Raw genomic sequence first — 27,842 nt, 5'->3', positions numbered from 1 at the left:
TGATTCAAGTTTGCTGTGCAGCCACTTGTTCTATAATCCCGAACCAGAATGTCCTCAGCACATAACAAACAAGATATATGAGGTGCATCTATTGACTAAGGACCTCTTCTAGTAGATCTGATAGATAAAGAGATCTATGTGAAAACACAGTCAAGGTTTAGACTATTCGTCACCAAAATATGTTGTGATATTCGAGTTGCTGGATCTAATTTAAATTAAACCCAATAATTTAAGTGGAGTAACTGCAAAATGGCTATCATTCTAAATGTATATGCGTAAGCAGTAGTTCGCCCACAGAATTTCATGACAAACATAATTGAACTCCCAAATGTCAACAAAACAGCAGTTTAATTGCCTTACTAATTCTGTCAATGTTTGGGCTAAAGTCTATACCGAAAAACAAGGTCAATTGAGTTCTCCTGGCAAAAAACCCTTGCACTTACAGGATAACATTATTATTATGTACTCATGTAGGCAAGTGTGACAAACTTATCTTGCCAAACACATTTTCAGTTTAAGGCAGCAGTAATAGCAAATGATAATTGGCTGGATCTCCGTGATCTGCCTTTTTATGAATTGCTGTGGTTGCCACATACTGAGTATTACCCCTGGCCATGTCACTGAGTTCGAGTGTTAGAGTTAGCTGTTTGGACCACTAGCCCCATTTTGTCTACTAACAGCTGCTGGGAGGTTATCTGGACCTGCTGCCAAGAGCATTTCCCTTCCAAAATTATTTTTACATTAATAAAGGGCATTTTTAAGGAACAATCAAAGCTATCACAAAATGGTGTCTAGGAATGCATGCATATAGCTGTAGCCTTTAAAATAGAATCAGTGGTATATGGTGTTGAAAACTGCAGAAGGTGTGAGAGGGAATCCCTTTGATGCATCTTTTTTTTTATTCAGCTGCCTTAACAATTCACAACTACACTGGACGAAAAAAAAACAAATGAAAAAATAAGTTCAAACTTTGAGGTACTTCTCATGAAACCAGTCTTTGGACATTTTGCTAAATATTCAGCCATTATAAAAGCTAGATAGTGTTTTTCAGACAAATAATTGAAAGAGACCACCATGTCAAACCTACATTTCTGCCAAGCTTATCAAGAAATCTCCAAGGGAGTCATTGGTGCAACTCCATCCTCAATACCCAATTACCACTGACACCACTTGGATGTTTTTAATTTACTGATTTATTTATTGATCACTCAGTGCTGCTGGGAAAACTCTTTTTGTTACTCGAAACCAAGCAGTAGGCAAAGTAAAACTAGAAGAACAGGGGAGACTAAAGAAGAACTGTTGCACTTGGATTCTGCCCTTTGAGGACGCCTAGATTTTTTTGCTATTTGGATCACCCATTTTTTACTTTTTACCCTGGGTGAGTCTCACTACATGTGTTTCAACCACAGTGATCACATGGCAAATGGACTGCGTGTGTTATGTGCAGAGTGTCTGCCTTTTGAGATGAGGCCGCTGCGTTGCAGCAAGGGTAAGAGACACTTGGTTGGATACACGTGTGCAGACTGCGCGTAGGGGACTACTGTCGCGCACAGCTCAATAATTGCACACAGGTAGCCTGGCGCAGTGGGGACTCTGCAGGGTTTGATTTTTACCTGGGATAGGCTTTATAATGTTAGTGTACAAAAACAGGCAAAGTCAGTGTCTTTTACTGTTTTGTCTATAGTGGCACCCTATTATACACATAGGAAGGAACTGCCCTAGAGTGAGGTTTCGATCCTATTTGGCCTACTGAGACTATTAACGTTTTGAATTGGAGTGTAAACAGTACAGGAAAGTTAGTTCAGCAATTTCCATAATGATAATTGCACACTTTATGGGTCATCCAGAGTTGTCATATTTCTCCGGCTCAGCTTAGGATCAGAGCCCATGCCTTTTGTCACCTTGCTGTGCCCATTCAATTAAATTTCTCTCCAGCAGCAGGAACAACGTCTGCTACACTCCTGAGGAGGAAAGGGGATAGTCAGAATGATTTTTATCAATCACCAGCTGACAGAGCCCAGACAACTGGAGTCAACTTGGTGGACGGGAGAGGGGTGTTGGAGGTGGCTCCCTTTCAACATTTTTTGTGCAGGATCTTGGCAGGGATGTCTGCGAGGGGTGGAGCTGGGACCGCAGGAGCAGATGCGACCAGTGACTCCTGGATGACTCCCGGATAACTCTATTTTGGACTGTCCTAGCATGCTGTGAAGCAGTGTTGGGACAGGGGAAGAGAGGTGATGTGGTATCCCAGGATTGTCCAGGGATGCCTGACTTCTGGAACCTTGCTCTCCCCTTTAAAAACACTTGCACAAGGGGAGACTCTCTTTTACCTGTGGATTTGGATGAGCTTTGCTGCTGGACCCTGGGACTACAATAGGGAACTGGAAGGAGGAACCCCCTGATGCCCATAAAGGACTAAGGACTCTGTCCAGTTGTCCCCCAGACCAGTGTGTCTCCCCAAGGGCCAGTGAGGCTGGCCCCTTACACCCTCTGAGGACCAGTTGGGGGAAAGCCCTGGACTTTGTGCGTGTGAACCATGAACAGGAGGAGAGCTGGCGCAGGGAGCCAGGAGTACCAGCTTCTTGAGGACTGCACTGCTTTGGAGGTGAGTAGGGTTGCTGAAACTGCCCCTTCTCACCACCAGGAGTAAAATGAGTCCAATGATTGACACGATTGGCCCAATGGGAATCAAGTTATGGCATTTTTAAGTTTGGTAACCTTTGGCCTTTTCTTGTGTGGACCGCGAGGGGCTCCGCCGCACCGTTTGGTAAATACCCCCGGTTTGGACCAAGGCCAAGGGGTTGGCATAAAAGATAGTCTATAATTTTTATCCTCCCTGGGAAGGGTCTTGCGTGGGACCCCCTCACTCTCCTTTATGCCCGGTGACCTAATTGCTTGCGCATGTTCATTCCTAGGGGCCCGGTACCCCATTCTTCACCTCCTGCATGCCATAATTGATGGGGAGCGCTGTTGCACTCTCCCAAGTCTGGGCAGCCACCCTGCTCCCCGTGCCCATGTCTGGGAGTAGCAGAAGGTTGACATAAACCCCAGCGCCTGACCGCAGGCGCGGGCAGGCTGAGAAATCTTGCCAGCTTCCGCAGCAGCACAGAGGAGTACTGTCCGGTCCGAGAGCCGATGTAAAGCAGCCAGGGGTGGACTCCCTAGGCTGCCCCCCAATGTGGATTGAGTATGGGGTCCACAGGTGGGACCGGGCACCCCTAAAAAAAAAAAAAACACAGGCAAAAAACTAGGTAACAGCTGGAGAGCCACTTATAAAAATGTCACTGCTCCCGAATGAGCGCTCCATAATACCCAAAGGGTTGGATTATTGTGCACTGTTTTGGCCCCAATTTTGGTTGTTTCTTTCTTCGTGGGGACACCGCCAACAATAAAAGCAAGTGTGCAGCCTCTGCTCAAAAAAGACTTTTGGAATCCCCACCCTAAGTTGGGTGGGACTCTAAATCACTAACCTCCCTAGGATTTCCTCATTGATTTCAAGCACTCCTGAGCTGGGCCCTCTAAGGGTTATGTCTATGGTTGTAGTTGTTATGGCCTGAAAGGTCTGAAGGTGGTTAAAGGAAATAAATGTCGTGGAGCACCCTCTAGGGGTCAGGTTTGTGGTTGTAATGTGATGCCCTCTATGGGCTGTTTTTGCAATTGCAGTCTTATGGCTAGAAAATGTACACAAAATAAAGTAACATATGGTTTGATGCTCTTGAACATTGACAAAACCAACAGACTCACTTGATGTTTGAGTGACCCATTTAGTGGTCATCTTTGGTATCTTCCAGCTGCCAAGGTACATTTTTGTAAATTATTGCATAGTCTTTAGTAGTGTGTGTAATAAATGTACTCCTTTTCTAAAGAAAAACTACTGACTGGAAAATCATGTATTGAGTGTTATTATGGCATGCCAGTGAATGGTGATTACTAGCCCACACCACCTCTCAAAAGTAGGCCTTGGACTGCTCTGCCTCGCTACTCTGAGAGAGTTAAGCACTACAGTGGGGTGCTTGGTTCCCTGTAGGGAGAATTGTGGGCTTGTTACTTGTGCAAGCCACACAACTAATAGCCCAATTTCCTACAAGGACATAAGTTTGGGGTAGAAAAAAGGCCAAAAAAAGTAGGGAAAAACAGTAAAAGAAAAATGAGTACATATCTCTAGAGTACTGTGTGGGAGAAGTTATATCTTCGGAGGTTTGTTACATCTTGTTCCTTAAAATTATACTCAGGAGGTCTTTGTGAAGCAATTAAGGTCCAGTGTTGATCTCACGTCAACTGGGATGGAGGTCCAAAGACAAGCACTCCTGATGCTGACAATGTGCCCTCTAAATGTGGACTATTTTACATTTGAAAATTGACACTAGGGTTCAATCTTCTGAGCTCAGTTGTCTTATTGGTCGATAACAGATGATCCTTGTTAGTATGTAAAGGAGATCTTCAGAGGCTGTATAGAAACCCAGGTTTCTTTGTTTTTCCAGTAAAACGGTTTACAGTTTCCAATGTACACATCTGTGTTTTGCAATCAACTCCACTTTAGATTATTTGTCAAGATATCACCCCAGGTAATGAGCAATGATAGAGGAATAATCGTCCATCAATATCTTGATGAATATCTCATTCATCATTCTCAAAACTGAAAAGTTCAAGATATCAGATATCGTTGCTCATAAACTTTGAGTAGGAAGAAAGACATCACAGCTGGTGAACCATATTATACTGAAAAGACAAAAAAGGGCTTTTTAATAATGGACTGGGAGAGCTCCAGTGGAAGATGCTGTTTTACCAAAGTGCTTGCATCATAAATGAAGAGTGTGAACTCTTCTTTAGTAAACTATTAGCTCTAGCTCAAATTTCACTTTTTTGAGGGGTTTGCCAAATGCCAGGAATATTTGCTCCCTGGTTATAGTTTGAGATCTACAAGTGACATACTGCTGTGGTCTTTCTTTGTGTGTAATGTCAAACCATAGCATCCTCTCCTTTTTATAACTCCAGTTAGTAATAAGGAAGATGGAAGGATGATTAAGCCAGTTTCCTAAGCAAGCATAATTGTTCTTGCCATACTGTTTGCTGATCCATCATCGGAAGTAGATCGATAATTGTTACAAATCAAATGGGAGATATTCACCCTTGTAGTTTATCTTCAATAATCCTCCAAAGTGAGCACATTCTCAGATATGCACCTACATGGTCACACACTTTTGGGTTCGGATTCTTCTTCCTGCAAGGGTGTTGTTAGAGGTGGTAGGGTAGATTATTGTGAAATCCACAAATTATGTATGCTGCGTTGATTGTGGATTATCCAAGGGAAGGTAGGCTTGTTTATTTGTCTGTCAGGAAAGAAGAAAAACATTTATAACCTAATTTCATACCTCAGTAACCAGTGGCTCTTGTGCTGATCTAGCACAATCAACAAATGTCTGTTCCTTGTCAGCAGCATTTAATACATCCATCTAAACGTGTCTACTTATTGTCTTTGACTATCTTTTTGGACCTAACGACCTGTCACCCAAAAAACGGCAGCTATACAACACTGCACTAAGACAACGCTGCATATGCACCAGGTTGTTTCAAATGCCACCTGTTTTGCGAGAAAATAAAATTCAAGCATTCTGAAGTGCTAGTTTTGGCATTCCTTAGGGCCTCCAGTTGGGGGCTACCTATGTAATATCTACGGCCACATCTTAATTTCTCAGCTAGTCAAGACTGCAGTGTTTTCCTCCCCACTGCTGCCTCACCTTAGCTTCCTTTGTCAGAATTGTGTATACGAAAATATGATCTAACACAAATATTGTGCCCTGAATATACTTCACAAAATATCCTTCCATTGATATAGATTTTTTATTTAACTCTAATGGGGCTATATTTTCGTAAATCATATTAACTTCAATTGGGCAATATTCTTCTATACGATATTTAGGACAGGATATTTCTGTGAGCAATGTTTTGATATTCTGATGCCATACGCTCTTTAGTTATACAGGCTGTTTAGGTTTGCAACTCGTGTCAGGTTGTAAGAGACACCAAAAGGCTTTAGTTGATAAGAATGAGTATGGGAATTTTTGGAAGAATAGAGAAAGAAGTGTTTGAAGGTTATTCGTGGGTTCCTGGTTTCTACGTCTGCGTGAGCTAGCGATGGGTGGGGACAGAGGAAATATGGGGCAAACATAGTAGATTATAGTGTATAAGTGTCGTGAATTTCAGGGGTTGAAAGTGGGCAGCCAGCCATTTCTTTAAGACGTAGAGGCCATATTGCACGCTTTCTGGTTGATAGAAGGGGATACTTTACCTTTGGTGTGCACCGACCTCCAGGTTAACTGAACAGGCCACATGCCTAAATATGGCGTATGTGTTACGGTTCAGCCAGTGCCTAATTTGTGCTTGTTGTTTGCGGTGCTGAGCACCAGCATTTATTTTGGAGGGCGGGGACTTATGTTTCGGCCTCAGGCATTTGCTGCGAGCAGAAGACGGGTGGGAAAGACGGAGGAAGGGAAAAAAGAAAAAACATCACAAAGGGAGAAAGTATAACGTTACCAGAGTGAGCTTAAGGGGCAGCCAGTGGCTGTAAATGGACTGAAGAGGCCCGAGATGGCTTCAGGATTTCGCCGCCTCAATATTCCGTGTTCGCACATTTAAATACAGCAGCCTCGTGTTTAAGAGGAGGGCTTTGGGCATCTGCACCTTTTTTATTTACAAATTAAGCACTGGGTTCAGCCTTGGATTAACTGGAAATTGGGATAGAGTTCTGTTGAACCGCTTGTAGCATGTTCTTTCTTTTTACATCCTGCGTTATTGTTGTACCTTAGTCATCTCTTTTTAGAGTATTTCATAATTAATCCTTGCTTTGGACAGTGGCAGTCGATGTGTGTATTTTGAAGTACGGGTTTGAAAAGAAATAACATTTAACGTGTGCGTTCACGTCTAGTGCGTTTTCTGCATGGTCTGGTCCGGTCTACAGGCTGGTTTCCGTGTGGATTACCAATGACAAAACTCATTGCTTTAGGCGTGAATGACTAAAATTACAGAATATGTGTGTTACAGTTCCTAAAAACTAGGAACAAAACATTCTTTTACTACTTGTAATATTAAAGTCAGCATCGAAGATTACAAAGTATCTCTCAGCTTCTAAAATAGTTTTAATGTGTTATTTCGTGATGGTTCGAGCGCTGTTGGAAATGCGTTCTCTGGTTATGTTTTGCACATATTTTCTTGTGCCTGGATGATGCTAGTATTCTACTGTCATTTAGGACTTGTTCCAGCCAACCCTATTTCGCAGTTTGCGAATAGAAGTATATTACAGTTTAAAACTCTTTTGTTGTCACAACAGTACACAGGCAGAGAAATTGATTTCACTCATTCTAGCATTTCGTAATGTTGATTTTAAATAAACTATAACTAATGTCTGATCATTTATCTCCTAATGTGCCAAATGTAGCATATTTAGAATTAATTCAGAAAATTGTGAAAGTTGATTATCTCTTTATTTCTGCCCTACACAGATTTCTTATACCAGCACTGGTTTTTATAGCTCTAATTCCAATCACATGTTTTGCAATGATGGGTGTATCCTACCGCAACTGTTTCAAACATGGCGCCTGGTTAAGCGTTAACTCTCCTGCAGATTTATGGTGCATCAGAATTATGGTGAGTCTGCTATGCTTTTTGAAAAGTTAAATAATGAATGGAGCATGAGTAAGTTAATTATGTTTTGGCATCTGGTGACTTGCATTGGTGTGTGAAGGAGAGTGCGTGGGGACACAAAAGTGACAATCCAAGCTTTCTTCTATAACACCAGCGGCGGCCCCTCTGCTATGGCGAAGGAGTGTTGCACCCCTGCGGAAAGGAGGAAGCAGAGAAGCAGAAAAATAAAATGATAATACAAGCATTTTTACTATCATTTTATCATTTAATTTTTATGCTTCAGTAGGGTGGGGCGGGTCCAGCATTCTCCATGTCATGTGGGTGGGGGGGATGGAGGAGTGCTAGGTGCACTCCAAGTGCACATGTTGGTTTGGCCGGCCATCCAAGGTGACCAAACTGACATGCACACTTAGAACTCACCACCCGGCTGTGTTTCACAGCTGGGTGGAGACCAAGTTCAGGCTCCCACACCCTCCCTGAATTGCATTTTAGCCCACTCAAGCCAATGCTGGCTCTTCTTTCATGCTGTGTAACAGCATGAAAGAAGTGTCTGAATTTGGTGGGGAGGAGAGCAAGGCAGAAGCACCGAAGTGGCAGGAGAGGTGGGGGTGAGGCAGCGCGGCGGGCAAGTGTTCTTTTTTTCATTATTATTATTGCCTCCCGCTCTTCGCACTGCCTCATCAGCCCTTCCGGGGAGCAGCCGCCCTGCTTACCACTTTCTTCCCCTCTGCAAAATAATGCTGTCATTGCATTGCATCACGTCTAAGTGCCTGTTGCTGTATGAAAGGTGCAGTACCAAATAGCTCTTTTGCCCAGTTAGAGCAGTGTGCATTTCTTTGCCCCTTCATGCCTACCATCTGCATAAACCTGCTCTTATCCTCATTGCTTACATCTCACCCCTTCACAGCACTTACCCGCACAAGCTGAATTGTTAAAGTTGATAGCCACCCACTTCTGGTCAGCAGACCCCTGCTGCACAACCCTTTATCCACTTTCCTTCACTCGCATCTGCTCAACATATTGCCTTGAGACAGGCTACCATACTGTTTTTAGTAGATGCTCCACTATTCTTTGCTAGTTATTACAGCTCTCTCCATGGCCTATGCTGAGAATGAAATGTTGTCAGCTGCTGATGGCAGAGGCCAGGTCAAGCTGCAGGCTGACTGAAGAGCTTTCAAGAATCAGACTGCTCTGTCCCACCAAAAGGCTCTATGTCTTGAAAGTGGTTTCAGTCAGTTCTGTAGGCCAATACCTATGCAGTAAGAGATTTGGGCGCTGAACGGAAAGTAGGTAAGTGAACAGGTGTTCCTGTTCACTGGCTTCACTGGAGGTGATTGATCCAGTAGAGGGTGATGTAGGTTGTGAAGTGGATATGAGTAGGGGACAATATAAGTACCTTTGGAGGGGTTGTGTAGGATTCCCCACCCTGATATTGAACGTACATGACACTTTTGTATCATAGAAACACCGTGAGCCAATGGAGAATAAAGTGGCGCTTTACTGCCAATATATAACAGAAGAAAGTTCACAGCAGGTAAACAGTCATGGAATAGCCACACTGTCACAATAGGGACCTTCCACTTTAGACGTATTCTGGGGTGCACCTTTGCCCAATTCTCTAAGGGTATGTGTCACACCATTTTGCCCTTGGTACAGATCTTCGCATTCTCAATGGCATGCGGGAGGTGTTTCTTTCTAGTCATTTATCCACTTAAATGCCACGTAACACACTGCAACAACTCTCTTACACAATAACTGCTCACACTATCATTGGGTTCAATTTGTGTATATTAAATACATGACTTATCACACGTTTTGGTATCCTAAATTATTAGTGGAACACCTTGAATGTTAACCTACAAGAGAGAATGACCTGAGACCTCATAGCAGTACATTAATTTAATATCACAAAGCCCAGATAATTTCACAAGGATTGGAAATACCTTTTCTAAGTTTAAAGAAGCCTTATTTACAGCAAAAATAATCCTAATAAACATGTCTAGTATTTAAATCAAAATGATTTGCAAAGCTTAGTGCATGAGTATAGATTATAGACTAGGCATTAATAAACAGAAAGCTAATGCACTGCAGAACTATAGATCAATAAAAGGAACCATATAAAAGAGTATCTTAATAATATCACAATTTATATTTTATGTTTTTTTGGGGGGATGAGAGAGACAGAGAAAGGAAGAGAGCAGAGGGAGAAAAAGAGAATAAGGGGAATAATAAAGTTACACAACTTTACAGATAACAGTTATTATGATTGCCAAAATCTTAATACAAATATGTAAAATTAAAGTGCTATTTACAAAAAAGAATAAAAATAAAAAAGTTGTTAGATAAGTACGTTGTTAGAGGTGTCTAAAAAGTATCTTTCTGAAGACGTTGTTGTGTAGGAGTGACAGATACTCTATCAAGTCTATGATGATGACAGAGCAAATTCCACCATCCGGTAATAATAACCTTAGTAACATCCTTCCAGTTGGATGTGAGTATTTGAAAGGCAATGGCAATAAGCAAATCCACAAGTTTACCCAATTTGCGTATGGCAATCCAAATATGAGAAGAACTTCCCAAAAAAATAAAATTAATCTCAAAAGAAAAAGTAATGGAACATATTGATTAAATTATTTAACATGCCTTCTTTCAAAAAGATTTAATAGGTGGGCAATAAAAAAACATATGCATATATGTGCCCAGTGTTTCTTTACAGGTCCAACATTCATTCTGTATGCTTTGATTGTTAAAGAGAGAGGTTGGTGTTAAAATCAACATATGTTAAAAGTAATATGCAGTTTGCGTAGTGCTGGCATTACAAGAGGCGTGGTGGCTCCAGGTTTGTAAGGAAAATGAGCATTGTAATTCTGACTCCAAATAGTTCTGTTTTACATTTGGGACAATGTGGGAGTGTATAGTGAAGATATTTGTATATGTAGGAGGTTTTGATAGGTGAGGAGAAATGTATTGGTTCCGGAAGTAAGGTAGAAATGGGAGAAGGCTCCTATGAGAGGGTGGATATGTATTGTATTAGAACATTTCTTTAAGAATTGTATTTAAGAATGGAAGCAGAAGAGAGGCCAAATTTACATTGAACTTTGGATGAGGATAGGAGATGCACACCCTCCATTAGCTGTTTAACCTGAATTATTCCTTTAGATATCCAATCTCTCCAAAGAATTGAACGATTCAACAATTTAGTATCTTTATTATGCCATAATGAAGAATTCAGGAATGCCTACAATGGCGACAGAGACCTTGCAAGGAAGGAAGAAGGACTGCTGGCTGTGACAGGCACTGCCACTCTGCTGGATTGCAACCCTCAAGGAACTACTGTCATGCTGTGCTGACTTGATGCCCTCTTATCTGGGAAGAAGAACTGGAACTTCAACTTCACCTTGAACCCAGAACCCCAGAGTCACTCAGAGGGCTAGTCTGCTAGCCTCCTGATCTGAGTCTTAGGAACATAGAAGGCTCGACAACCAGCTCCTGAACACAGCTGCAGCGAGTTCCTGACCCCTAAGTGGAGCCTCACAGGTCCTTGACCCCTGGTGTGGCTCAAAGGCTCTTGAAATCAAGCTATTAGGCTCTTCAAGACTACAAACAGACCTGTTTGCACTGAAAGCCAGCGCAAGCTGCCACCAGACCATCTCTTCACACAGCAAGCATCGATCGCCTGTGGAGGACCGTCACCGTGAAGCACCAGCCTGTGCACCCACAATGCCCGGCCTGCTCTTTGCGCTAATCCAACCTCTGCCCACAACGCTCTCCTTGATTCCCACGACCATCTCCAACGCAAACGGAGCTCTTGCCACAAAACCTGAGATGGTAAACCTTCAGCAGGACTAATCTATGACTGTATCCAACCTGTGCTCTATCACAGTCAGCCTGAAGTTTTGAGTTTGACCAGGTCCAGCCTGACCAAGTAGCTGCAGTTGGCTCTATATGCTTTTAGGTGCTATTTGTCACTTTATTCTTTAAAAACTCTTAACTCCGGTTCTACTGATTGGAATTTTGTTGTTTTGATCTTGTTTTATTTATTAAATTAAGCTCTATGTTCCTAACCTGGTGTGGGGTCTCTTTGTGGGGTTTTTCAGTGTTTCAAAAATACTTTACACATTGCCTTTAAGTTAAACCTGACTGTTCTGTGCTAAGCTATGAGAGGATTGAGCCCAAGCTAATTTAGGGTTTGCTTGTGGCTTACCTGGACAAGGGTTGTGTTTGCTGCTTGGTCAGGGTTCACACCCCAGTCAACCAGTAACCCAAATCCTAACATAAGACTATTCCTCTGCAGGCTGTAAATGTAAAAGGTACCTGAATAGAGTAATACCAGTTCAGTTGAAGTTCTGAAAAACCGTCAGCAGTATGATAATCATATGCATATCTTTTCTCCTTAGGTGCATAATGGACTGGCAACTTATGCAACGTGGACCTTCATCGCCAGCTTCATTAACTTTGGCCTAGTGCTAAAATATGAAGGCAAAGTGGATGACTTTATTGCAAGCATAATAGTGTTATGCTCAGTGCTCTTTGGGTTCCTTACATGGTATAGTGTTTTTTTCTTCTATAAGACAATGCTTTGCTACTGTAGAAATTTTGAAAACCTGAGAGTGCTGCAGCACGTGTTCCAAAACAGTTTCTTGATGTATATTGTATACAAATGATTTTTAATATCTTAACTTGTTCACTGCACAAACTTGTGTTTAACTTCTTTGCTCCACGAATGATTATTTCAAAAAGTGTGGGTATCGTAAAATAAGAGAACAACATGGCATGGACATTGGAAATTTTTTTTTTATCTACACTCTCAAAATGCAAGCCGTTTTAGGTTCTCTCATCATGCTTGCAAGGGAAGAGTGCATTATTAATAGATTTACTTGGAAGAGGAAATTAATAGTTCTTGTAAGCACTATAAGTACCATCATATTTGTGCATGCATTGCAACGTAAATTGTATTGGAGCCTAGAAGACAAGAAATATCTGTGGGCACCTGGGAGTTAGAATCTGCTGACTTCAAAATGAGGAAATATTTACCAGATTGAACTGCCCGACACTTTGTGAGTGGGTTGCAAACTTTGTACCGCAGAGAAGGGATGAACTGCCATTGAAACACAGTGGCTGCTAATGAGCTCAGCTTGGAAATGTCCTATCAGAAGCCACTGGCATTAGTGCACCATTCCAGGGCGCTACATCACACACTACTGAGGTGGTGGTGACAAGCTCGAAGTGGGGCAGCACTCATGGGAATGAGGCTCCACTGACCACTCTGACTATTGTTGCTCCAGCACAGAAGCATATAGTGCAGAAGTGAGCAGTACATTCATTATGCTCAGAGTAGTCTGCTCCTTGTGACAGTTTGCAGAAAGGCGAATGTTAGGAAAATTAACATTTTGCAGGCCTCCTCGGCCAAGGAGAGGTACCTCATGGTAGGATATAGACACAATTCTCACTACTGGATTCTTGAGCTTCAGTCATGCCTGCCACTCTGCCACTGCTCTTCCTAGTACTACTCACTTTTTTCCACCACCAGCCACCTTCTACAGGCCTACTCAGAAGATAACTCACAGACCTGTTTGCCCAGCACTGCTGCTACCTTTGCTGCCTCACTTTACCTTCTGCTACTGCAATATTACACATCCGTTACTGCACCTGGGTCAGCAACAGAAACACCTAGTTTGATGCCCCTTGTCCCAATGCCTATCCTGTGCAATGGCTGCTCAAGGAGCAAGGGGATTCCTGATGCTGCTCAGAATACCCCCACTCCACATCTCTTCTTACTGCTGCATGGCGTCTCTAAAGCCATCTGAAGAACATTAGACCAGTAGGGGAGAGCTATAACCACCATTCCCTTGCTTACTTAAACCTGGTGGACATAAATCAAGAATTGAAACAACACCTCTAACTCTTTTTTTAATTATGTATTTATTTATGATTTGCAGAAGAATGGAAATCGTCATAACAATTACATAGTTCACTACGTCAGTACCAAAAAACACCTGTCAAGGTCTGTACCTTCAACATTGAACATAACACAGGCAGTTTGGATAGCATGCAGCTGGTATGAGATACATATACAGCTATGCCAAACACTATGCAACGTATGATGGACATATAATTTGGTTCACCCCTGTGGCTGTGTCCCATGCAGAAACAGCTATTCCCAGCCGACAACCTTGTGCCTGCTGGGTTAAATCTTTGTGGGCAGGTGTAGTTCACAGATAGGTGTGCAAAGGACCAAAAGTATTTTGGTCTGCTAACCACTGGATTTGTGGTGTAATAGAGGGCCATATGAGCATTACAATACACCACAGCATTTAACCCTTTAACCATTCCCTGACCTTCAGGATCTTATCTCTATCCCAGACATAGACAAAAGCCACTTGGCATTTAACTAATAACAGTGCAATGAACATGTATCGCTGCTGTTTACCCTCCATGCCCATGGGGCAGCCTAGCAGAGCAAACTTGGGGTGTGGGAAGCCAATCATCTGAGTCGTCAGTGAGGCAAACCCTTCTGATCAATACTTGCATATGCAGGAGCAATGCCACACCAGGTGGAGGAACTCCGCTGCTGGGCATATACATCTATGGGAGGATGGGTCCCTCTCCCCTTCAAACTTTGCCAGGACCAAAGGAGTGTGGTACACATGTTGCACATATTTAAAGTGGATGAGAATCAGGTGGCCATTGGGAGATAGATTGCCAATCTGCTTGGAACTATAAGTCCATTCATCAGTAAACACCACTCCCAAGTCTGCCTCCCATTTCGATCTGGCTTTGGGCTGTCAACTAGGCCTCCGCTTGTATAATGTTGTAGAGGACGTTGGTTTGTGCTTGATTAATGGATTGATGAGGAGTATGGATAAGGCTCTACAGCTTGGGGGCTCTAGCGGGAAGGAGGGGTAATGGTCTCTACACAGGAACCGCAGCCTAAGATAAACAAAGGTATCCATTGGAGAGCAATGCTGATTACCTCCCAATCCCAGGCGATTTAGGAACCTTTCACCCAAGAAGATGTCTCCTGTCCTATGAACCCCAATGTCTGTAACTGCCGGGAAACTGTTGCACCAGCCATTAGCTGAACATGTGCTCCTTTTCAATCAAATTGTACAGCCCCTGATAAGCCTTTACTTCACTGCCTTTTACTCAACCATTCAGTGCCTTGCAAAAGGAATCCACCCAGGTCTGTTGGGCCTGTTTCTGACTGTTGTTAAACTTCTGCCTCTACTTCTCTAGGGTAAGGCCATACTTCCTGATACGGGCTTCTTTCATGGGGGGGAGGAATATCTCATCCTTTTCCCATTTTCTAGGGCCAGTAGCTTGTCCCTCTCCTCGCTATGGATATGCTTCTACAGACTAGGCCCCCCAATCCTGCTAAGGGCTCCTGTGCATCTGTAAAGCAGTCTCATAAGCCTCAAACCACTTGTCGATGTCACCCCACCCAAGAAAATCAGGAACCAGATCCTTGGGAATATGAACCTATGTGTCAACATTAGTGCTGGACTCGGCCTGCCTGGCCTTGAGATCCATCTCCTTCAGTCTCGGTTCATGAGCAAGTAACAACTTTTTCCCCTCCAAAGGCACTCTCAGTCTTCTTCTCCTACATGGCCAGTTATCTTTCCTCCATCCTTAACTGGGCCGTCTGCAGCTTGAATTCCCTCTCCTCCCTCCTTTATGTCCACTTCTCTGGGGTCAGGTTGGGGGGAGAGACACTGCTCCCTACCCTGGCAGAAGGTCCCATTCAAGGGGTCGTCACCCCCCTCAACTGCAGGTGGTACCATAGGAAGACCCTCTCTATGCTCTTCTATCTCTTCATCCTCTCCTGTGGTTTCACCCAGTGACTGATGGGCTTTCACCCAGGCCAACAGCACCTTCTGGAGTTCCACCTTCCTGGTAGTGTCCTGAGCTGGAAGTCCCCCTCTCCTTGCAGAACTCCTTGAGCCAGGTACATTGTACCATACTTGAAGAGGTGGATCAGGCACAACAGTCAGTGACAGAATTTAGAAAAAGCAAAAAGGCCAATCAGGTAGAATTTAAAATCAAATTGGTTCTATATAAGGGATGGTAGTGTACACTAAATCACTGTTCAGCACTGCAAAAACGCAAGTCCAAATGCTCACCGCTATTCACCAATGTGAGAAATTAAAATTAGGTAGTTAGTTGACTTAGGTGGGAGGCCTGGTAATGCAGCAACCACAATCCTTGACAGGGTGAGGCAAAAGCCAACCCTAAATTAACCTATGCTCAACCCACTGGTAGCCGGCACAGATCAGCCAGGCTTAACTTAGAGGCAATATGGAAAGTATTTGTACAACACTTCAAACAGTCATTAAGTGAAAATACCACACAATAAAGATCCCACAACGAGTTAGATAAATAGAACTTGTAATAATAAATAGAACAAGGCTAAAACAACAAAATTTGCAACTGTAGACTGTGGATATCTGGTCGCATTAGACCGGGACAAAGCTACAAGCTCAGACTGACCACGATGGAGCGTAGACTGGCTACAGGGTACCAGTTAGGCTTGCTGAACACAGTACCTTTAATCCTGGTTTGTGGAGCATTGCAAGGATCTGCATCAAATATATTTTGCACAGCAAAGCAATGTGTCAGTCCAGAGGTGTGCCAAGGCTGCAATGCAAGGGTCTACATCGTCTTTGAGGATCCTGTAGATGGGGCTAACAATGCTTAGGCTGGGGTCGAGAATGCGGCACACAGTCTGTGTAGTGCGTTGGTTCCAAAGAGCTGCGAGGCTGCGATGCGGAGTCCTTTGTCTTTTTCAAGGCTACCATCGATGAGGGATGTGAGGGCCTGCACTGACAATGTATTGCACAGTCAGGGCGAGCCGGCAATTCCGAACAGCTGCAATGTGATGCAGGTCTTTGGGACGGATCCAATCCACTCAGCAGTGAATATACCTCTAATTTTCCTGAAAATTAGACATATTGCTCTAAATTCGCTTAGGTGGTCTTCTGAGTGAAAACTGTATGTAAGATATGCACATGCATGCAAAAATCACAAAAATAACTGCTCAGTGTATTTTCGATAGGTTTCAACAGTTACGTATATATTTAAATGAAATATAGAAAATATTAAAACACAACTACGAAATATTAAATAAACTACCTATTTAATTAAATATAAACAACTGTACATTAAAAAAATCTTAATGCAAATATTACAAAAGTTAAATAAACATGTCTGTATATACACAAATAATATAACACTAAACAAATGTTCACATTATTATTATATATATATATGTGTGTGTGTATGTGTCTATATATATATATATATATATGTATATAATATAAAAAATAAGTATTTACATCTAAATGGAAGAAATACACTATTCCCACTCCAGTCTGCTCTACAATAGAGAAAGTGATGGACTTTCACAAATAACAAGTGATTATAAACAAATAATAAAATAATATAAAATTAAGCAAACAATATATATATATATATATATATGTATATATATATATATATACATATAAATATATACAATATTAAGAATAACTATTTAAATCAAAATACAAGAGATACACTATTACCACTCCAGTCTGTGCAACAGTAGGAAAAATGTTGAACATAGGAAGGGTAACATTTACTATTCCCACTCTAGGCTGCTGAACATTAGAAACACCATTGGACTTCGGAGGGGTTCAATTTAGTCTTCCCTCTCCAGTCTATACAAGGGGAAAGCATTGGACTTCAGAGAGGTAAAATGTACTGTTCCAACTCCAGTCTGTGAAACAGTAGGGAAAGCATCGCACTGCCAGTCTGTACAATAGTAGGGAAAGTGTTGGACTTCGGAAAGATAACATTTACTTTTCCATCTCCACTCTGTGCAATGCTACGGAAAGTGTTGGACTTGGGAGAGGTTAAATTTACTATTCCTACTCCATTCTACTCTACAGTAGGGAAAGTGTTGTACATCTAAGAGGTAAAGTTTACTATTCCTAGTTCAGTTTGTGCAACAGAAGGGAATGTGTTAGACTTCGGGGGTGGAGTGTAAATTTACTATTCCCACTCCAGTCTGTACAACAGTAAGGAAAGCGTTGGCATTCAGAGAGGTTAACATTTATTATTCCCACTCCAGTCTCTGCATCAGTAGGGAAAATGTTGGGTTCCAGAAGGATAATATTTACTATCACCACTCCATACTGTGCAGCAGTAGAGAAAGTAGTTCACTTCAAACATGTAACATCTTTTAATACCTCAATTAATTGACTAAACATATAAAACTCTGGATATAAAAATTATATATATATATATACATTTTAAAAAACAATTTACATAATTATTTTTTAAAATAAATATTAAATAAATATGTCATTAATTGATTATTTAATTAAATTCCCACACTATACTTGCATATACCTAGCAGCTCACAATTAAAATATAATAAAAATAAAAATGTATAACACAATTAGCATATTAAGTAATCAATAAAATAATTATTAATACATTAATAATGAATTGTTAATTATTACTTAAATAACTTCCTGCCCTATGCCCCTACAAACATAACAACCTGCACCTAATATATAACATAAAAAATATAATTATGAAACTTAATTACATAGTGCTTAAATATTTTGATAAAAATTAATAATGAATTGGTAATTAATGATCACTTAACGTCCCACCCTATACCCCTGCGAACCTTACAACCCTCAACTAAAATATAACATAAAAAATATAATAATTACACAATTTACATAATTATCAATTAAATAATCAATAATACATTAATTATTATTCAGTTATTACTTAATTAACTTTCCACCCTATACCCCTACAAGTCCAACAACTCGCACCTAAAATATTACTTGGAGAATATAATATGTACACAATTTACATAATTATCAGTTAAATAATTAATACATTAAAAATGAATTATTAACTTATCTCACTTTCCACCCGGTACCCCTACAAACTTCACCACGTGCTACAACACAATAAATTACCATTAACAATTAAATCAAATTTTTGAAAGAAGTTAAAATTACCAATTATATTTAAACATATCAACAATTATACAAACAATATATAACATATGCAGTTAAAATATGAACTAAAACATAAAGATATTAAACATATTTTTACAACTATATTATTGAAATCAATATCGACAACGTAGATGTTCTTGAAAAAAGATATTACTTACCTAAAAAAAAAATCGAGATTCTGTCAAGGATATTTAAGCTTCACAATATTTATGTGCCGCAATATTAAAAACTCAATATTTCTGTAGTACAATATTTAAAATCTGATATTTTGTCCAAATACCAGTCAAACATGAGGGCTAAAAATTTGAATTCTATCCTGCTGCACCACCAGGGGTAAGAACTCAAGGAATTTAACAAATTGATTTCTGTTTGCCTTCTAGGGCACTAGTAATATGCAGCTGTCCCTTATTTATATTTCTGATGTAATTTCTAAGGGCAAATCTGTCTAACATCACCTAGTTAGAGTGGGCGAGATTGCAAGGGGAGGTGGGGAAGATGAAGCACTGCAGGAGAGAGTTGTCAGCAGAATCATTACCACATATGCTGAATTGAATTTGTAATAGTAGGTACTGCTGTAAAATTAAAAAACGTTTTTCATTCTTCTAAACATGACAAACACTTGACTTGTCATTGAAATTACTGTGTCTGTTGTTTGATGAATTTTGCTCTCATGGTCCCCACCCACTCTTCTTGAGAAGCTGGTGACTGCTAGCACTCCCTACCCTGAGAGTCCAGTGTGGAATGGGTGTACTTTTCCCAGCTTGTTGAGTCACATTAGGACAGGCCTCAGCATTCCACCATGGTCCACCGTGTGGCCCACTAATGGTTTCTGACATGAACAGACTCCAGTGTTTTAATGGAAATCTACATATCCGATAAGAATTCTTCGCTCCCTATGTTCTTTTAGCCCATGAATGGATATATGAAGCTTTAGTGCTCTGACGTAACCTAACATTTACACATAGGGCCTGATTACGAGTTTGGCGGTCTGAGGACTGCCAAATCCGCAGTGGTGGTCAGACCACAGCACTCCTAGCGGTCTGACCACCAGATTACTATTCTGGAATCGGACCACTAGGACACTGCCACCAGCGCCACGATCATAGATCCCTAGGTGTTGGCGGCGGTCAGAGTCATGGTCAGCCATGAAAGGCAAGCGGAAATCCAGTACTGGGGGCCTCAGATGCAGACAGTGCACATTATGAGGGTGCTATTGTGAGATGGCATTGGCCTCGGCTCGAGGCCAATGCCGCTGCACTATTTCCACTGGGCTCACTGACAGAAATGTAATAATAGAATGTTTCTGCCAGTCAGCCCGGTTTGCTACTATTGTTGCAGTTATGTTTCATGCAGTTGGGTTTCACTGTTACAGTGCAGCAGCAATTTTCTGGCATGTAGCTTCAAAACCAGTGGGTGAGGAGGAGCCATCATTGTGATGCCATACATGAGCCACACAGGAAAACTATAAGGGGAAGACAGAGGATGTAGCTTTCCCTGCCAAGCAACAGCTACCAGGGCAAGAAGTGCCAGTACACCTGATTCTGAAGAGCTAGGGGGTCACCATCTCGCTAAGTACTGCTATGAGGAGCTGCAGGTTCTGCCCCATTTCAGAGGGGGTGCTGCCGGTCAGAGATTGACAGAGCTTGCAGCAGTCCTTTCACTGCTGGTACAGGAGGAAAGTGTAGATGGAGCTAGTCTCTCAGCTGACAGGAGATTAGAGAATTAGCAGTGCAGACCCTAAACTCTCCATTTCCATATGGTCGTATATATGGTTTGCATGAGGTTAGTAGGCTGGCTCCCTGTCATGATGGCTCCTATTTTATCCTTGGTCCATTCCATGTCTCCCTGTACCTCCCAAACCCACAGTGGTGTCCTGAATTGTCCTCTCAGTTGTACATAAAAACATAGCAAGAAGGAGGAGTGGATGTTTGCAGCTAAGCCTTCCTTTTTAACTGGCTCTCCAGCCACGCCAAACACATTGTAACTACAGTTTCTGTGGAATTTGAGGATGCATGATTATTGAAAGAGAGACACAAGGGGAGACAGGACCAAGCATAAGAAGCCACAACTGCTCAGTATTACTCCTCACACTGCCCGCCATAGGTATCTACATATCTAACACACATACACTGTGACCCTGCATGCCCCAATCTCTCTACGTTTTTCTCTACGTGCTTATTTCTCTTCCATTCTGTCCCACACTCACTCCTTGTCTCTTCTTCCCCCTAACTAAGCTTCCATAAAACCTGCCTGCCTACAGACTCACTCCTTGTCTCTTCTTCCACCTACCTGTGCTCCCATATAACCTGCCCTCCTTTAGGCACCTCCCTGCTGTGACTCCAACCTCTACAACTTTTTCTCTCTTTCTCTGTGTGCCTCCCCAACTCAGGTTCAGTGTTAATCTGTACCCTCCAGATTGAGATCCAGTGGATATTTGTTTAAGATCGCTTACCAGCTTTCTGTGAAGCATTTGTTGGTTATACAAAACATTGCTTTTAGTGCAATGCATAAACTGCATGGTATTCTTCTGACTTAGTGGTATTGGATTAAAATCGATGCACGTAAGCGTTGATTGATTCCTCTACGTGACAAAGTATTGTATTGTGTAGTTCCACAAATTAGTGAATACATTACAATTGCCTCTTCTGCAGTATATGCAAGAGTATTGGCTTCTTTTTTTTCAGTTAGCTGTGCTTTATCTTTAAACGACATTTAAGCAACAGGTGCACTTGGTTTCGTATACTTTCGGTAAACGTGCTTTTTAACTCTGATAATATATACAGCGTGTGCACGCAGGCACTTTCATGGTGTCCCACCTGGTTTTCTGTTATTCACTCTCCAGGTAATTTCATCACTTACACTGTATTAGCTATATTTTGGTTTTGTTTCTTGATTTGTGGTTGACATCATGCACTTTTATTTGTTTGGAAACAATGTATTTTCTTTTCAAACTCACACTTATAAGACCGAAAATGCATCACGCTTATATTTTTTTTAATTGAATATTCACATTCAGTCATTTTATTGTTTGCTTTGGTGCTGGTAATTTCATGGATCAATAAAGTCTTAACTATCTTCTCTCATTCATGTCAATGTACTTAATTTTGTTTTAAAACACAAACATGGTTGTTTTGTCATCACTATGATAGCAATGTAGCAATAGGATGAATTCAAACAAGCAGTGTTTGAGCATGTTGCAGTAGCATTATCTTGGACACTTTTGCCTGCAGTTTCCAATCATAAACATTGGCATTCGTGTTGTGGTGCATTGGGTCCCACTACTCTGCACAAATTGACTGTATATTGTTTTGTTGTCAGTTACCCCAGATGAAGTTTTTTTATTTTTTTACCCGAAATGCAATGTGCCATTTGTGATACTGGATGCCACTGAAGAGAATTTATAAATTGCAGAGGATGCATATTAAAGAAATTATGATTTTTCCGTTGGATACTATCATTTAGCCTTAAATGGATAACATTTGAGTATTAAAAATTCAAAATTAAGTAAACTCGGATTTAAACTAATATATTCACTATTAAATGGATTGACCCTGATTGTCTATTTGAAGCTGTGCTTCTTGAGACGGGCTTAGTAGGTGGGCTGCCATCGATCTTGTATCTGTATTTTAACATTATCAATGGTTGTATTGTAAGGCATTTTTAAGCTGATACATTCGAATTAAACAGTTGTTGCAAATTGTTAGTATTTGAAACAGAATGTGACAATAGAACTACATGACATCATAACTGAGAAGAAAACAAGTTACAAGCAACATATTTGTGGAGGTCAAGTACCTAGTAAGGTTAACAGGACGGTTTACTAGGAAAGTTACTTAAATTGGTACATAATGCAATAGGTGACCATGCATGAGCATTGCTCTCTCTACTCACTTTGTCACGCATCTCCACGCGTACTTGATCACAGACAAAACTAAATCCTTATTCTTAGCACTACTATTACACAACTCAATTACATTGTCTGTCACATTGGTCCCATGCATCAAAGCCGAAAAGCACAATTCTGCCTTGCGGCCATGTCCTGATTTCTTCATTCTCATCCAGTCTTCTACGCACAACTTTCTCCTGCCAGAGGTATCCCGTACTCCTCTGTATTTATCTTGTTCCTCTGTCTTCACAATAACAACTTTTGCTAGTTTTGTTCCAAACATTTCCTTTCAACCCATAGACTCTCTGCTACAGCACCCTTCCTCTAAGCCAGACAAAAGGTGAATCATCTGGGCTGATCTTAGCTGTTGTTCTCATTCCAAAAGCTTCTGCCTCAGGCTTTTAATCTAACCGATCCTATTTATCATGGCCAATTGTATTTGGTCATAGATCATTCAATTGGATTGCTCCTCTACCCTATGGGTGGTACAGCAATGTCCTAACATGCACCAACGGAATGTCGTAATTAATAATAAAGGTACCATTTCCTGCTAAAACCATCCTGCAAAAGCTCTAGAAGACTTTGCATGTTGACATTCTCTACAAACATCACCTCATGTCAACCATAACAAAGGTGAAATTGCCTCAGCTGGCGATGGAATGGCTCGAATCGCTGAACATCCACAGCAGAGCAACCCGCGACCGAACATTCCGAAACCCCGGGAAGAAACGTAACGGATCCCGGAAGAAGACAACAGAAGCGGCTCCATCGAAACGTCAGTCACAACAGGAGATGCGTGATGCGGTGGAGACAGCAGCAGCGTTAAGTGGGGGAGACTTCCATACACGCCGGACCCCAGATGCTGCATCAGACGTTGACTCAAACTGCGAACATTCCTCAATATCTTCCCAGGACACTCTCATCGGCTTGCCTTTGATCACCCCAAGAACGGCGGACGAGATTATTTGACCTCGTTGAAAGAAAAAATTGGCAAGTGAGCTGACAATTGTGGGGGAACCTCAATTTGTTTAGGGACATTGCTAGGACCCAACTGTGAATATAGAGCGATAGGAACCTGGATGTCATTTCTTAACTGGCACATTATACATGATCGGGCCTGGGGAAGGGTCTGGGGTGCTGCCTCTTGGTCTCTGGCATGCCTCCCTCCAATAGGTTGATAATTAAGATTGCAATAGTTGTAATGGTTTGGACGGGGAGAGTTGTAGGTACCGGTCCTGGGGAAAGGGAGTTACAAAGGGGGTTTGATTTTGGTTGTGTTGTTTTCAGGGTTTATCAGGCGCATCTATCTCGCAGCCCAAACGGTTCACACCTTAGATTACGAAACTGAATAGGTTTGGCCAGTAGTAGCAATAGAGCGGTGTTAGTAGACCGCCTCTACAACCCTCCTTAAATCATGACCACAGAATACAAGATAATCACATGGAATGTCAGGGGCCTAAATGACATGTTCAAGAGGTACAAGGTTCACAGTTTTCTTAAACGAAGGGGAGTGCACATAGCTATCTTACAAGAAACTCACTTGTTGGAGCAGGAGATCAAGGCCTTGAAAAAGCGCTGGAGGGGACAAATATTCGCCACTACCCACAGAGTGTTGATATGGATCAGACCAGGCATTCCATTACAGGTTCTTCATACCTTGATCGACACTGAGGGGAGATACGTAGTGATTTCTGGTAGATTGGATGGGAGAGAGGTAACTCTTGCGGGACTATACGCCCCAAATCACGAGCAGGGAAGATTCCTAGACAGACTATCACTGGTCATAAGCACACTTCTCACTAGCACTACGTTAATAGGAGGAGACTTTAATTATGTAATGGATACCGCAATGGATAGATCGCACCTACCATTGTCACAATCCGTAACCCATAAAACAGCACTGCACTTCCAGCAGTGGCAAAAACACTGGCAACTAACGGATTGTTGGCGCAAACTTAATCCCCCCAATAAAGAATACTCTTTCTACTTAGCAGTTCACGACCTGCATGTACGACTGGACACCTTGTTGGCGTCTCCAGAGGTGCAATCTGTGGTGGCGAAGGCCGAGTATCTTGGACGCACCATCTCAGATCATAATCCCTTATTGATTTCTTTGGCCTGGTGCAGCGTGAGACCTTTGATCCCCACTTGGCGTCTAAGAGCAGAGTCACTTGAAGACGAGGCTTTTAGAGCCCAACTGGGCACGCAGATCACGGAATTCTTCGAGAACAATGCTGGAACTGCTTCGTCCAGATCTGTCAAATGGGAATCCTTTAAAACAGTGATCAGGGGATATTGTATTAGCACAACTGTGGGAGTACGGAAGGTGCTAGAGAAAGAACTAGGCGATCTCGAGAACTCCCTTAGAGATCTCGAACGTAAGCATCCAACACAACCCGACCTCTCAACACAACTAGAAGAGACAAGGGCTAGAATAATAGAAACTAACACTAGATTGTCTCGTTTCGATTACAAGCAATTCTTGCAGAAGCAACATACAGAGGGCGACAGAGCAGGTGCCCTACTGGCCTGGCTGGCCATACCGCCCCAACATCAAACCATAGTGGTGGAGTTAGAGACTACCCCGGGTATTAAGGTATATGGACAGAAGGAAATCAATGCCACCTTTCTTAAATATTACTCAGAGCTCTATGCCCCTCCCACCGAAGTACTCAGCGACGCTCAATTACAAGATCTGGGGAACCTCAACCTCCCGGCATTGAAAGGGGAAGATAGAATAGCCCTGGCGACTCCCATATCGCTTACAGAAATAAAGACTGCAATCCAGAGTATGGCAAGGGGCAAGGTACCAGGAGCAGATGGTCTCCCCTTGGAGTTCTATCTTACGTATCAGGATACATTAACCTCCCAGCTCCGCATCTTATATGCAGAGGCATGGAATAACAACAGCTTGCCTCCTTCCACTACAGAAGCCATAATGATACCCCTTCTGAAACCCACCAAACCCCCCACAGAAGATAGATCATACCGCCCATTATCAATGTGGAACTTAGATTATAAAATACTAAGCAGGGTACTCGCTAACAGACTTCTACCATACATGTCCTCATTAATCCATCAGGACGAATCGGGATTCATCCCAAAGCGAAGCACTGCCCAAAATATCCGTCGATTGATTTCACTCCTTCATGCCCTGCCCTCTGACGCAACTAGAGCAGTAATCATCTCGATAGATGTCGAGAAGGCTTTTGATAGCCTACGATGGGACTACCTAGAACGAGTGATGCTGCAGCTAGGACTAGGAGAAGGGTTTGTCAAATGGACAAGGCTTCTCTATACAAACCCCACAGCGAGAGTACGCACTGGCCGTACAATATCCCCCTCCTTTGCCATAGGTAGGGGTACAAGACAGGGCTGCCCGCTATCACCTTTGCTCTTTGCGTTGGCAGTTGAGCCTCTCGCCCAATCAGCTAGGTCCCAGAGGTTCTACGAAGGCATTACAATCAATGCTTGGACACATCATATTGCTCTTTATGCGGATGACATGTTACTCTTCCTCCGGAACGCAGAGGCCGATCTACCAGGAGCAATGACAATGTTAGACAACTTTGGGGCTGCATCTGGGCTCCGGATAAACTGGGGGAAGTCGTCCATTTTTCCAGCTACTAGGGGTATCAAAGAACCAATGGACAATCGGGGTCTCCCGTGGTCCCCATCCACATTCAAATACTTAGGGGTTAATATCTATCACTCCGCTGAGGATTTACTAGAAGGGAACATTCAGAGCACGATTAGGAGTATCAAAAACAGCATGGTATTCTGGCAGACACTTCCACTAGCGGTCACTGGGAGAATTGCACTTATTAAGATGATAGTATTACCTAAAGTGTTATATTACTTCGCAACCATCCCACTCATTATACAGAGGGTGGTATTTAAAGCAATTTCGTCCTTGATTACAGGATTTATATGGGGAACCAACAGACAAAGGATAGCATTGCGCACCCTCCAGAGAACAACAGCAGAGGGTGGTTTGGCTGTTCCTGACTTTGAATTATACTATTGGGCGAGCCAACTCCAATGGCTGGCGCGATTCGTAAGAGCACCCCCAGTGGGGGAAGCACTGAGAGCCCCTCTCCACTGCTCCCGTGATAGAATTCTGTGCACTCTATTAAACCCCAAGAAACAGAATAAACGCTTCCGATAGAATGGGAAGCATCGCGGCACTGCTGGGAACAATACCTAAAACGAATGCACACCAGAACACCGTACTCACCAGAGGCCCCCCTGATCTGTATAGGAACCATCGCAGGAAATCATGTGATAAGGGGTATCACCCAATTCATTGCACTTCAGATCGACACCATAGGGGCTCTATATAATAATGGGAAACTGTGCTCTTATACAGAACTGCAGGAAAGGTTCCAGCTACCACCAGGGCTGTTCCTAACCTTTAACGCAATTGCCAGAACTCTTCGTAGACAATGGGGCACAGGACTAGAAGAACCCACCAGACATAATACCTGTGACCAAATATGCACTATAGGAGACCAAAGGAGGTTGATATCAGGGATATATACATCTCTACTAACCAGCATATGTCTTCCCTTAAATAAACTTAAGACCAAATGGCAGGGGGAACTAGATGTTACAATAGATGACACACAGTGGACCAGAATAACCTCACACATATATACAGTTTCCAGAAACGCCAGGTTTAAATTAATAAACATATATGTCTTTCACAGAGCTTACCTAACCCCCTATATGATATCAAAGATTTATGGTGTAGAAAATGCCAGCTGCCCTCGATGTGCAGAACTAGCAGCAGAGTTGCTGCACATGCTCTGGAGTTGCCCACTAATCGGGGACTACTGGACGGGGATATTTGAGGCACTCTCCACTTGCACGGGCAGAACATTATCCCGATCAGCCATGGTGGCGGTTTTGGGAGATTTCCCTCGCCCTAGCAAGCATAAAATCACAAACCGATTCATAGACCTGGCTCTGATACTAGCAAGGAGAGAAATAACTTCACACTGGAAAGATCCGAAGGGCCCACAGATAAATCGTTGGAGAAATGCATTAATCAAGTGGGCGGAAACTGAAGGGACAGTACTGCTAAGGGAAACACTCAGGGGCCTAGGAACTAGAGACAATGCTCAGCATTGGAACACGATACTGGACAATTTTAGAACACCCAACACTTCTAACTCTGATGCAGAGGCAAATTTATCAGAACCAGATCATGTATAGCTGACCAAGATATTCCTGTTGAAGATTGTAAAAGAGACCAAATAAGTAACTCATTTGTGAACCGAACAAACACCTCC

The 27,842-nt window shown here is 42.3% G+C and overlaps 1 protein-coding gene across 1 annotated transcript in view; it reads left to right on the top strand.

The window, feature by feature from the left end:
• The window catches only part of LOC138273417 (uncharacterized), a 94,862-nt gene that overhangs the window by 58,057 nt on the left and 8,963 nt on the right, over positions 1–27,842 (top strand). Inside the window, exons 4-5 of the mRNA XM_069218888.1 lie at positions 7,500–7,644; positions 12,039–12,187. Coding sequence (XP_069074989.1) covers positions 7,500–7,644; positions 12,039–12,187 — 294 coding nt within the window. The remainder of the gene's footprint in view (positions 1–7,499; positions 7,645–12,038; positions 12,188–27,842) is intronic.

The sequence above is a fragment of the Pleurodeles waltl genome, chromosome 2_2 (genome assembly GCF_031143425.1).
Source record: "Pleurodeles waltl isolate 20211129_DDA chromosome 2_2, aPleWal1.hap1.20221129, whole genome shotgun sequence".
NCBI classification, from domain to species: Eukaryota; Metazoa; Chordata; class Amphibia; order Caudata; family Salamandridae; genus Pleurodeles; species Pleurodeles waltl.
The sequence above is the reverse complement of the archived record's forward strand: the minus strand, read 5'-3'. Positions and strand labels throughout refer to the sequence as shown.